The sequence below is a fragment of the Helicoverpa zea genome, chromosome 9, assembly GCF_022581195.2.
Source record: "Helicoverpa zea isolate HzStark_Cry1AcR chromosome 9, ilHelZeax1.1, whole genome shotgun sequence".
Classification (NCBI taxonomy): domain Eukaryota; kingdom Metazoa; phylum Arthropoda; class Insecta; order Lepidoptera; family Noctuidae; genus Helicoverpa; species Helicoverpa zea.
The window spans coordinates 10,843,455-10,856,035 of record NC_061460.1 but is presented as its reverse complement, the minus strand read 5'-3'; the positions used below and the strand labels follow the sequence as shown (position 1 = coordinate 10,856,035).

The following is a 12,581-nucleotide window of genomic DNA, read 5'->3' as shown; positions in this document are numbered from 1 at the left end:
AATTATTCAATGCTACTGTGTTATTTTTTTGGATTTGTGTAGTCTTAAATTAAAGTTAAATATTTTGATGGCACGTTTTTTACAAATCTAAGCTGTCCTCATGTAGAGGTTGTATTTGTTTGAAATATTGTTGAATACAGGATTTTGAAAAACCTCATTATTGATACAGGGTTATTAGATAGCCGTAAACAATATTAACACTATACATATATATATATATATAGTCTAACAAAATAACCGAAACATAATTAAAACGAAAAATCTATAAATATCATTGGAAATAAAAATGTTTGGATGAGCAGAACTTTAAATTGGAATATTTTGAATCCTATCATATATTTTTTTTCGAAATTGTAAAGGATCGTCGGTGTCGATGCAAAAGTTGTCGTGTCTAACAACCCTTATGCACAATTCCCTAAAAACAGGAGTGATAGGGTTCAAAATAAATAAAAAACTATTTATATTAAAGATATCAACAAAATCAAATTGCCATGAAGTATTTTAAAACCTACAAATCATAATAATATCAAGAAAATAATCATTCCTTATGACTTACCTACTTAACTATATTATATTATTATGTAGTCTTAAAACTGAAATGATTTTATTTTGATTTAGGCAAAGCACAATACGTTTTGAAAACGGCATAATGTTATCTAGATCAGTTATCCTAAACAGTAGATATAATCTCTAATGGGACGTAAAATTGTTCGTGTTCTATAAACTTGGATAAACTGGTCTAGAATTAAGTTACCTGTTTTTACCAACAGATGGTGCTAAAAGAGAATTGACCGTTGCTTTGTCAAGCCAAATTATTTATTTATTGACTGATTCGGTACTTGGTACCAAACTATCGAATAATTTAGAATATTTTATATTTCAAATCTATGTAGTTACAATTTAATTAATTATAATTTTGTGATTTTTGTATTATTTGTAAATTGAATTTTATAATAATTGTAATCTTAGATAGGGCTTATGAAATGGATCGAGGGGTTTTTCCACAGGCTTACCACAAAACATAACAATATATAAATTGGATTGGAGTATTTTCAGCCTGCAAAGCAGGACAAACTCCTTGCAAACGACACTTTCTATGATAGTTATTTATTTATATATCTTCACTTCTCCTGTTGAGGAGAGAGTCGAATAAGAAGTTCAAATAATGGATTTGGAAAATCCATTAATGTGGAAAGGTCTCTCATGGTTGTGTCAAGAGTACTGTGCCGAATTTTCTTAATAAGTTATTCTAAGTAATGTCTTATTTATTATCGAGACATCTCTATTTACCTTTCCTATTCTTATATTAAGCTAAAATGTATTTCCATTCTATACTATTCTAATGGCTGTCTATCTCGCAATCGTCTAACGGCCGGTTTCAATATTCTATCTATCTATGTAATATTGGGATAGATAATTGTTCAAATTTCGCTGACGATTCTGAGCTGGACCAGTATGTAATGTAAGTTAATATATCAGAAATCCTATTTTGTGACAATCGTTTACCAACTTGTTTAGATAGATTAGGGTAGCAATGGATAGCAATATTAATGTGTAAGCTGTTTGTAGATTAGAATTTAGATGCGTTGGTTATAAGCGAATGGTGAACGGAAGCAATAATACTCGTATAAATATTTATGGGTGGGTTAACGGTAACCGAACCATAACCAGCCGTATACTTGCCGCTAATTGTTCAAATCCGCGATTTAACAGCTGAAAATGGTTCGGTTATCGTTAAACTTAATTTTGCAACTCACCTTAAGAATGTGTTCCAGCAAAACGAGTAAATAAGTCTTAGAGCTATTGATACCATTCGCTGAATAATCGACGTAGTTAGTGTCAATAATAGAAAAAAAATAGTGCGATGTATGCCTTGCTCCATACAGATAGAATGACTGCTTTTACGTGGAATCGCCGGAATAGTTCGTTGGGTCCCAAAATTGTCTTATTGCACCCAGGGACTTGATGAATGATAAACTTATGCAATAATTTACCGCATGAGTAAGTATTTACTTTCAAATGAATCTGAGCACCTAACAATCTTAAAATGCTTAGTAGAAAAAGTATGCAAATTGCAAAAATTAAAAGTTTTATTTTCAAAATTAGCTTGTATTGCATCTAAATCTACTTAATGCAAAATTACCCTTTCCTTTTTCATCAACTGAAAGTTTCAAGGATTGTATAACTTGTTTCGCGAAACGATCTTCTACTGTTTGGAGTAAAGTAGGTATATTTAGATAATACTTACTTTATAGTAGAAGCTTCCATAGCTTATAGTGAAGTTGTTTGCGTAGTGTAGCGTGTTGTGTAGACTTCTCGATATACAGTATTAATCGATATACCTTCTCCTTTTTGCCTAAGTAGTTGCATAACCGTAGACTAAGGGAAATATCATTATACGTAGTACACTGGTACAAAACTAGATCTAATACTGCACATGTTGAAATTAGGATGCTAATTTAGCTCCAAGGAGGTTAAGCGATGAAGAGTATGAGATGTAACAATATTACGTGTGGATTGTATAACTGCGAATTTCAATAACCGATCTATTCGTGGTTTTGTGTTGGAGATGTGATCGAAATCCGCAGAAAATGATGTGCTATCAACAAAAAAGTTATGTATAGTTCAATAAAAGTGAAGGTGTCCTTCTTAATCTCGATTGATTGATCTCTTGTTGAAAATTTGTTATATGGATATGCAGGATTTCAATAAATTATCTTAAAATATGCGCGTAAATATTGTTACATTTTATACGTTACGTAAATTTAGGTGAACACACCCATATAGCAAAATTGTAGATAATATGAACTACTGAGTACTCAGTTATTTTATTATACACCCATAGAATTAAGTTATGAATTTTCAATATCAAGTAAAATAATAAGATCTATATTTTGTTCACATGTGCAGTTCTTGTAAAATCAAATTAATTTTACATGTAACATAATGCCATAATTTATGAATTTTAAACAATTGTAAAACAGTTACTAGTCCATAACCTTTTTGTTGAATGAAATAAAAAAATATTTTGAAAAGGTTCACTTGTTTATTATTTCAACCCTTTACATATCTGTGGAACATATTTTGATAAAAAGTAATTACATTGCATGAAAAGGCGGAGCTCCAGGAATTCCCTAAGTTCTGACTAAGCTTTTTCAAGGAGTATTTCTGAATTTATACATAGTAGAATAATAATATTATTTATTCACCTGTTTTTGGTTTATCCTAAATCATGTATCAGAAAAACATTTGCTTGTACAATGCACAAGTACTAAAATAACTTAAATAAGAAGTAGAAACAACACTTTTCCTGTACAAATACAAATCAGGAGGTGTTATGTAAAAAACCACTTAAAGTATGCAAGTATATTCTAGCACTTTTACAGTAAGTTGCATCATTTAACTATAACGATAACCAAACTATTTTATGATGACAATACATGACTAGCTTAGAAACGTCATTACAAATCCATGATGGCGGACTGGCTGTTTGAAATCCACCCCCTTAATATGGTTATCAAATGAAAGGGTTTGCTGTCAGGAATACGAAAAAAAATCACTTGGCTTAGATCCAACATGGCGGACATGCAAGATGGCGAATTGGCTATTTGAAACGCCACCCTATGATTTAGGTATAAAAAAGTACATCTATACTAATATTATAAAGAGGAAGTTTGTTTGTTTGGTTGTAATAGATAAACTCAAAATCGACTGGACCGATTTTAAATATTCTTTCACCATTAGAAAGCTATATTATCTGCGAGTAACATAGGCTATAGTTTTTCCCGGTTCAGGCAGTAGCTCCCACAGGACGCGGGTGAAACCGCAGGAAAACGGCTAGTATACAATAAAACTATTTTTCAGTTGTCAAATTGGCAATTTGACCAATAAGCGGCAACTAGACGGTTGCTTATAACGTGGTTATCGTTATATACAAATGGTGCAACTGGTAAAGTATTACAAAGTCAGTTTTCAAGTATCACAATGTTTATCTTCTCTTCCTACCGCCTGCCTTTTTACTAGGATTCCTCTGTCCTTTGCCAGCCTTAGGTTTCTTAGCTGTGAAGTTAGTGGCATTGTTACCCTTGGTCTTGGCTTTGAAGTTACGCTTGCCCTTGGCAGGTTTCATGGTTTTCTTTTCTTCTGATCGGCTGTAAAAATATAGAAAATATTGTTAAATGCAGGTAACAATTAATTAGTTTTTTATGCACTGAAAAGTCAAATACAGTTGTTGAAAACATATCTATATGGAGATTTAATTTCTAGTCATAAAAATGTTATAAATTTATACTTACTTGACTTGTTCCTCATGTATGTGCTTAGCTACAGCTTTCTCCATATCAATTTTAGGTCTCTTATTCAATATGTTATCAAGCATATTTAAATTATTCTCTCTCTCTTGTGCAGGGGTTGGTATAGGCAGTTTGCGCTTCCTCTCTTTGCCTGGAATAAGTTCATGAATGCCTTTGCCTCTGGCTTCCTTCTCTTTGGGCAGTTTATCTTGGAATTTGCCAAGTGATGCTGTGGAGGCCTTGGCTATAGTTGCTGCAGTGTCTAACTGTAAATAAAATAATGTAAAGTTATAAAAACTGTTAAGCGTTTTTGGTAATTTATAGGTAAATGGTAAATGAATTTTACCTGGTTAGCTGAAGCTTTATCAGATGTGACAGGCAAACCAACTCTAGGTATCTTGACCTTCCGGGCCCTGGCAATATTCTTGAGCCTCTGCAACTCATTCTTGGCCACTTTCTCTGACTTCTCACTGGCTTTCTTCTCAAACATGTCAGTCATGGGGTCCAGGTTCTGTGGCACTTCTATCAGCCAATTCTTCTCTTTCTCTGCGGCTGCCTTCTTGAAACTGAAATTGAAATGAATTCATTGTTTTTATAAAAGCTGATCATCATACAAAGGTTTGTTTAAGAAATAAATTATGATCAAAATTTTGGGAGTCACAAATAACTGTTATTTTTTCTGAAATACTTGTATAATGTTGTTATTCATATGTTGCGAAAAACTTATAGTTACTCCTTAGCTATAATGTAAATAAAAGAACAAAGTGTACATATTCTACTAGTGACAGATGAACATACCCATATAATGGCACCCATTTCTGTAGCTGTTCATCCCATTGCAGTTTATCCTTCTTCTTCTTTGTGATACCCTTAGCTTTGGCGAATTCCTGCCATTTCGTCAGTGGCTTGGGCTTGGGACAAGGCTTAGCTCTCGGGAGCACAGTCTTGGGCTCAGGCAGGCGGACCACGATAGCTTCGTCAACTCGCTCGGTGGGGAGCTCCCATATTTTGTTCAGCAGTAACTGTGTGTTGTCACGAGTTAACGACTCTAAATACGAGTCTTTCTTAGACCTGAAAAATGTGAAGATTATTAAGTAGAGGTTCATTTCAGTTGATTTATTGGTTTATTTAAAGAAAGCATGCATGCAATGAAACTTACTGCAGTAATTTTGCGTCCAAATCGTTGGTATCTGATGCAAGTAGTGTGCCTAAATCAAGTTCGACATCCAAATGCTTCTCTACTGTTATAGGTTTATACTTCTCAGACTTCTTGTGTTCTTTTTGCAGTATTTCATTTACGATATCCATTTTCGTTAAATTGAAAATATTAACACATTTCCTACTGCACAAGAAATAACCTCAAACTTATTTTGACGTTTTAATTTGATTTCATTCTGTCACGCAATCCACGTGCAAGACCAACTATAGTTAAAGCTATCTCCGTGAATACTAATGCAATTTCCACCGTGCCGTACATGTATTTTACAAAGGCGTGTTTGAAATGAGCTATTCCACTTATGAAATAGTTATTTTGTTTATAATATCATAGATGCACGAAAAATTGAGAGAGATAAAATTAATCGTTATCAATTTTGTGCTTTATCCATCTTTGCAAATGGACAGCGTTGACAAAATTGACATTGACGTTGGTTGACGACGTTGACGGCGTCGGCTAAAGTGCTAAAGTCGGCTTGCTTGACGCATTGTTTGTTGATGGAGGTCGATAGCCGTTTGTTATTGTATTTTACTGTTTCGATTTTATTTTATAATAATTACTGTTGTCTCCTCCCGCTTACAGAGTGCTTTTTATAAACGTAAGTTACACATAGTGTTTCAAAAGTATGACCGGCGACACAGAGAAAACCTATTGCTTCAAAAATGAAAACAAGTTTGTCGTCAAAAGTGGATGTAAAAAACGTATGTGGAGATCTTTAAAACAAATATTGACGGCAGAAAGAGCTCTTCCATGGCCTAACGAAGCTGTTCTATGTAAGTTATGGTCATTCATTATCTCCATTTAAATGAGAATTATAAAGTTTTTATTTACTAATAACCTTTCGTTTTCAGACTATTCCATCAATGCCCCGCCAACATTCAAACCGACTAAGAAATATTCAGATATATCTGGCCTCCCCGCGCCGTACATAGATCGTCACTCTAAGCTGTTTTACAGCAATGTGGAGGAGTTTGCTACAGTTAGAAGTTTACCTATGGATATTACAGCTGGATACCTTCAGTTGAGAGGAGCTAACACAATTGTAGGATGAGCTATAAGGCTTTGAGACAAGTGTTGAAATAGACTAAGAACCTTTGTTATGTAACTTTTATAAAGTTCACAATAAAGCCTGTAGTGAATGTGAAAAGTTAACTATATTGAAATAGTGCAGAATATTTGCTGAGTTCATACCCACAGTGTTGTAATCTATGCTGATATTGTGATATTTACTTGTTCTGTATGTATAATAATTTTAGTTTGTAATCTTAAGTCCTACTTAGAAATTATACTCTAAACTTTACCTACATAGAAGCTGTTGGTAAATAAAATAATTAACTAATAAATAAATAATATGAATGATCTTAAATATAAAGGTTAAGTAAATTACATAATGAAGGTTGTTTTATTTAGAGAAAGAAGATTGTGTTGGAAGCAGTTTTTAGATATTTATTCATCCATGTTGATTTTAAGGTAATTTCAATAAAGCCTACAGGTTCAAATATCTCCAAAACTGCAGAACTTCACCCCAATGAATAAAGCAGCTGCGGCTTTTCTGACTTACGGTTTTTTTTTTCACTTCTATCAGCTCATTTCTGACATGCCCATTTTACACCAACAGTTTATGTGGATGCTTCTCGTTATGATGCTTCTTTAATATCGAATTATTTAAATAAGCAGCTCCATATTTGCTACAGCATTTCAACTGAACAGGGGCCCGATTCTCTTAATTTTACTTGACCAACATACGATTCACATTCGACCGCGATCCAATCACGACTCGATTACGATTGAAGCGTATGTGGCACTCCGCTATTTTTTCATTGAAATAAACGTTTTTATCCTTTTCTGTGATTCAATAATGAGTCATTTTGTCTGCAAATGTTTTACGATTGCAATATGATTGTAGAGCAAACTACCGTATAAACCAAAATAGCAGACCAATCGCAAACCAATCGAACGTCGTTGGAATACGATTGGTCTTATATTAGTAGCAGAATACCCGATATGGCTAAAACTGCTATTGCGATCATATTGCGATTCGATTTCTATTCAATTTTGACATTATTAACCCTTAAATTGGCAAATCAATTAATTACAAAAATTTAATTATTTTTTCTTATTTCCTGGTTTATTACGATGACAGATGACTGAAAAAAATCGAAAAAAAAAATCTACCTATTACAGTTTTCGCGAAAATCTATGTACTCCGGGGAGTACGTTGCCAACTATAGTGATTCTTCTGTTCGTACTACGTGGAGTACGTTGCCAAAATATGAATAAAACACATTTTAGTAAAATCTTCACTTTATTAATCATAATTCTTATATAATCTTATATTAATCAAACTACCTACATAACATGCATTTATTGCGTGTGAGATTAGCGGAAGCAATTTCTTTTGTTACTTTCTCCTACCATAAAACACAGGAGCACATTGCATTTCACGCAAAAAACTTTAGTTTTTCTAACTTTGCAAAACCTACAGCGTGATTGCTTATCTGCTATTTCTGGAAAATGTCCGACAGCATTTTCTGATACTGTCCACAGGCCGTTCAGCCGTAGGTTTCTGAATTATTTTCTTCTTCACCCACCCAAATATCACCATGTACCGGACCCCTTTCAAGACGTCGGCTCTTGTACAAAGCTCGGTACATAGATATAAGCATATCTGCTAAATCAGGTCGTGTCAGGTTCAAGCACTGCTGAAAATGAAAAAGAACATGCTGTATGACATACAATTCACGACACAACTGAAGTCATTTTACATAAAAACCAACAAAAAAAGGCTAGTTTGCATTTCTAAGTAATAAGCAATGTACTCCGTGTATACCAAAGTTTATGTTGTGGACTTCACTACGTACTTAGCAACGGTATTCAGGGAGTACATACACAGTTATGAACTTATAAAATTGCGATTACATTATTTACACACAAAATTACGAATGATTGATATCATTTATAATGTTCCTATGCAATTTAAAGCCAAATAACCACAAGTCCCATCCCAAAAAAATGTAGAAAAACACAAAAAACTTACCCGTGACCTAGATGCATCAGACCGCTTGGAAGACATTTTGAATTTGACAGCTATTTTTCAATGGAACCACATTCAAATATTTTTTCTACCAAAATAAACAATTATTGCAAGCCAAAAAGAATAAAAAAAATGTATTTTTTTTAGATTAGTACTACAATCGATTTAAAAATAATGCAGATGCGTAATTGGTGGAATAAAAATCCTCCGACGTCAAATGGATACTAAAAGTCTTAAAGTCTTCAAGAGGGTCCAATTATATATTTAATTCTATAAATTCACACATAACAAGCTTTTTACAACAACTGACATTTCATTTTTTTTTACACTTTTTTCTTCTATCAATTTTTGTACCTAAACCAAAGAGGTTGTACATACAATAATACTTTCCCTAATTGATGAGAAGTATTTGTGTGGCTAATGCATCCCAATCCTTTGTCGTAAATCCAGTAGCCGAGGTCTGGGAACTGCCTTAGTAAAGACATCAGCCAGCTGATCTGTTGACGCTGTCTTCACAACCGTCAGGGTACCTTCTTGCACCATTTCCCTCACAAAGAAATGTCTAACACGGATGTGCTTTGTCCTCTTATGGAATTCTGGGTTGTGAGCTAGTCTTATAGCGGCCTCATTATCCACTTTAAGGACAGGTATCTCTTCTAGATCTGTCAGTACTGCAAAAATTCTTTGCAGCCATACTAGTTCTCTAGCAGCTTCACTAGCAGCCACTATCTCCGCTTCTGTTGTGGATATAGCAACTGTGGCTTGCCGTTGACTAAGCCAAGACACAGCAGCACCAGCGTACAAACATACTACGCCAGTAGTTGATCTTCCAGTTGTAGAGTCTCCTCCGTGATCAGAATCACTGTAGCCTAATAGCTGTTTAGGCTCACTTCCATATGTCAATCCGAGAGAGATTGTCCCCTTCAGGTACCGGAATATTCTTTTAACTGTGTTCCAGTCTTCCATTGTAGGATTCTCTAGCTTACGAGAGGCTACTCCCACCGCATAAGCGATATCTGGACGAGTGCCTACCATCAAATAAGCAAGGGCGCCGACTGCTTCTCTATAGGGAAACTTCTTTTGTTCTTCTGCAGGGAACACTTTCCCTGACTGAATACCTTCTTTCTCTATAGGAGTAGAGACTGGATTGCAGTCAACCATCCCAAAACGCTCTAATATCTTCTTTAAATAGGCTTCTTGATTGATGGTTATAGTACCGTCACTTGCGGTCTTAATTTGAAGGCCTAAATAATATGAAGCTGGTTTGACTGTGATCTTTAATTTCCTTTTCAGATCTTCTAAAAAGCCATTCGCCAACTCTGCGTCTGTAGCAGCGACTAAACCGTCATCAACATACAGAGTGATTAGAATTTTCTTCTGTCCAATTTTCTTAGTGAAGAGACAACAATCACCATCACTCTGTTTGAAGCCCATTTCTAGTACTATGTCCTCAAAACAGCTGTTCCAGCACCTTGGTGCTTGTTTTAAGCCATACAGACTGCGATTTAGACGACACACTTTCTTGGAACCATCACCATAACCATCTGGTTGCTTCATAAAAATGTCCTCCGTCAATTGTCCATTTAGGAATGCAGTGGCTACATCAAACTGTACAATATGCAGTTTTTCTTGAGCACTAACACTCAAAAGTGCTCGAATTGTAGCATGTCTAGCTACGGGGCTAAAAGTTTGGTCATAGTCCAAACCTTTCTTCTGTTTAAAGCCTTTTACAACTAACCGCGCCTTATATTTTTCAATAGAACCATCTGGATTTCTTTTTATTCTAAATATCCATTTACATGGTAGTGCCTTCCTGTTGGGCGGTAGTTCACATAGACTCCATACATTGTTTTTCAATAGCGATTTCATTTCGGTGTTTAATGCCTTCAGCCACTCATCTCTGTCTTCTCTTCCCAAGGCTTCTTCGTAAGACTCTGGAAAGTGATCAGAGTCAATGAGGCAGATATAATCCTTCATCCGCTGTGGAGGTCTAAGAGTTGAACGGTCTCTCAAATTATACCTGTGAACTTCAGGTTCTCTAATCTCCTCTTGAGCATCAATAAACTCTTCTGCTTGATCTGCTTCTGAAGTATCTTGAACATGATCTCCTGATACAGCCTCGTCATTGTTAGCTGTATCATACTCTCCCTCTAGAGCACGTTCATTAGTCTCATTATCACGAGTTTCTGGCTGTCTTATTGGTGAACTTATCTGCGTTGGAACATCTTCCGATAAGATCACTCCCTCTGTCTCTATCAAATCGAAATCTCCCTCTGTCTCACCGCTACTTGGTTCATTAGTTGGTGGTAAATCCATTTCTTCTTGAAGACTTGGCAATGCAGTTGGGATTCTCAATTCGATGCTTGGACTAAATATGACATCTCTAGATCTTTCGGTCTTTTTTCCATTCCAGATGCGATACCCATCGTCGTTATCGTATCCAATAAGTCTGCCCTTAATAGCTTTCTTCTGTAGCTTCTTCCTTTTCTGCTTAGGAATGTGGAAGTAACATTCACTACCAATTACACGCAAGTGAGAGATCTTCGGCTTCTTCTTATGCCAAAGCTCATACAGTACTTTCCCTGCTTCTCTAGTGGGTCCAGTGCGATTGAGAACATAAGCAGCTGTATTAATAAGCTCTGCCCACAAGGCTTGTGGAAACTCCTGTCCCGAGTGCATGTATGATCGAGCGGTTTCTACTAAAGTCCTGTTTTCTCGTTCTGCGCACCCATTTTGCTCAGGGGTGTATGGCATCGTGAGTCGCTGGATTATTCCCTGCTTGTGAAGAATATCTCGAACAGCTTTATTGTCGAACTCTCCACCATTATCGCTCAATAATGTTCTAACTATATGTCCAGCGTTTTTAGCTTCTTTTAAGAATTGACTAAGCTTGTCCTTTACTTCACTTTTGTTGCGAATGAAGAAAACGTGACGAAACGCGGAGTAATCATCTTTAAAAAGAACAAAATAGAGATGTTTGCCATAGCTCTCCGGGAATGGTCCGCATACATCAGCGTGTACCAGCTCTCCAGGCATATTAGCTCTTTCTCTCTTGCCAAACTTCAGTCGCTGTGCTTTACCATAGATGCATCCTTCGCACTGAATATCACTCTCTAGATTTAGATTAATCCCCAGTTCCCTCTTAACAAGATCTTTAATGTACTTCTTGTTCTGGTGACCAAACCTCTCATGATATAGCTGGAGTAAGCATGATGGATCAACAGCATTAATTTGTACAGGTTTACTCGGTAGAACTGTCTTCATCTGTAACTTATACAGTCCACCATTATGTTCCCTGTTACCTACTGCAATAACATGACCATTTAGTTCCAATCTACACTCTTTAGTTGTGGAAATAAATGTTCGCAGTTTGTCCTGTGCAGCTAACATAGATAGCAGATTTTTCGTTAGTTTTGGCACATACCAGACATCACTTAGGGTAAGCTTCATAATTTTGCCGTTAACATTTGTTTCAACCACCACAGACCCTTTCCCTTTTGCAGGAACTACGGTGCCGTCTGCCGTCGTTACGGTGTGGTTCGTCCCAAAGTCCTCATAATTTATGAATATATCGTCCCTATTGGTTACGTGAGTTGTGGCACCATTGTCCACATACCAATGTTCTGCATCTTTATCCTCTGAGCAAGTATATATCATTAGCGTAATATTCTGCACTTGCTGCTTCGTCGACGTAGACTGTGAAGGTGGTTGGTTAGTGTGTAGCAAAGGGTGTGCAAGGCTTTTGGGACTTAGAAAATTTTTCATAAAAAATGAAAATTTCTGAAAATGTCCAGTTTTTCATTTCTATCGTATAGAATACTTAAAAATAAGATGAAAACCATCTGGGCACCTTTTGCCTAGGACCAACGGTTCGCCTGAAAATGAGCACTGAAGGTCATTGTAAACAAAGGCAAAGTCGACGGAGCCCCGCTACGCGGGGCTCCTACTTCTGGGTGGTTTAAAAAAAAATAACCACGAAGGGGATGGCGGGGTCTGCAAGACCCCGCCATCCCCTTCGAACCTAACCTGTCCGAGTCGG

General features: G+C 35.9%; 2 protein-coding genes across 2 annotated transcripts; one reads left to right on the top strand and one right to left on the bottom strand.

The window, feature by feature from the left end:
- Positions 1-3,026: 3,026 nt before the first annotated feature.
- Positions 3,027-5,825, bottom strand: LOC124633238 (ribosome biogenesis regulatory protein homolog). Its single transcript, XM_047168409.1, has 5 exons — positions 5,452-5,825; positions 5,091-5,363; positions 4,639-4,858; positions 4,296-4,558; positions 3,027-4,151 (listed from the first exon to the last, which is right to left on the bottom strand). Exons 1-5 carry the CDS (start codon positions 5,598-5,600, stop codon positions 3,989-3,991), a joined length of 1,068 nt encoding a protein of 355 aa, XP_047024365.1. The 5' UTR covers positions 5,601-5,825; the 3' UTR covers positions 3,027-3,988.
- A 154-nt stretch (positions 5,826-5,979) lies between these two features.
- On the top strand, positions 5,980-6,899 carry LOC124633140 (INO80 complex subunit C). Its single transcript, XM_047168263.1, has 2 exons — positions 5,980-6,281; positions 6,360-6,899. The coding sequence occupies exons 1-2, from the start codon at positions 6,134-6,136 to the stop codon at positions 6,557-6,559; spliced, it is 348 nt and encodes a 115-aa protein (XP_047024219.1). The 5' UTR covers positions 5,980-6,133; the 3' UTR covers positions 6,560-6,899.
- Positions 6,900-12,581: the final 5,682 nt, after the last annotated feature.

Excerpts from the sequence above, each read along its gene's own strand:
- LOC124633238 (XM_047168409.1), bottom strand. The coding sequence starts at position 5,600 with ATGGATATCGTAAATGAAATACTGCAAAAAGAACACAAGAAGTCTGAG. Across the intron at positions 5,364-5,451 it reads TTGGACGCAAAATTACTGCA|GTCTAAGAAAGACTCGTATT; the intron begins GTAAGTTTCATT and ends CACATTTTTCAG. Across the intron at positions 4,152-4,295 it reads ATACATGAGGAACAAGTCAA|CCGATCAGAAGAAAAGAAAA; the intron begins GTAAGTATAAAT and ends ATATTTTTACAG.
- LOC124633140 (XM_047168263.1), top strand. The coding sequence starts at position 6,134 with ATGACCGGCGACACAGAGAAAACCTATTGCTTCAAAAATGAAAACAAG. Across the intron at positions 6,282-6,359 it reads GCCTAACGAAGCTGTTCTAT|ACTATTCCATCAATGCCCCG; the intron begins GTAAGTTATGGT and ends TTTCGTTTTCAG.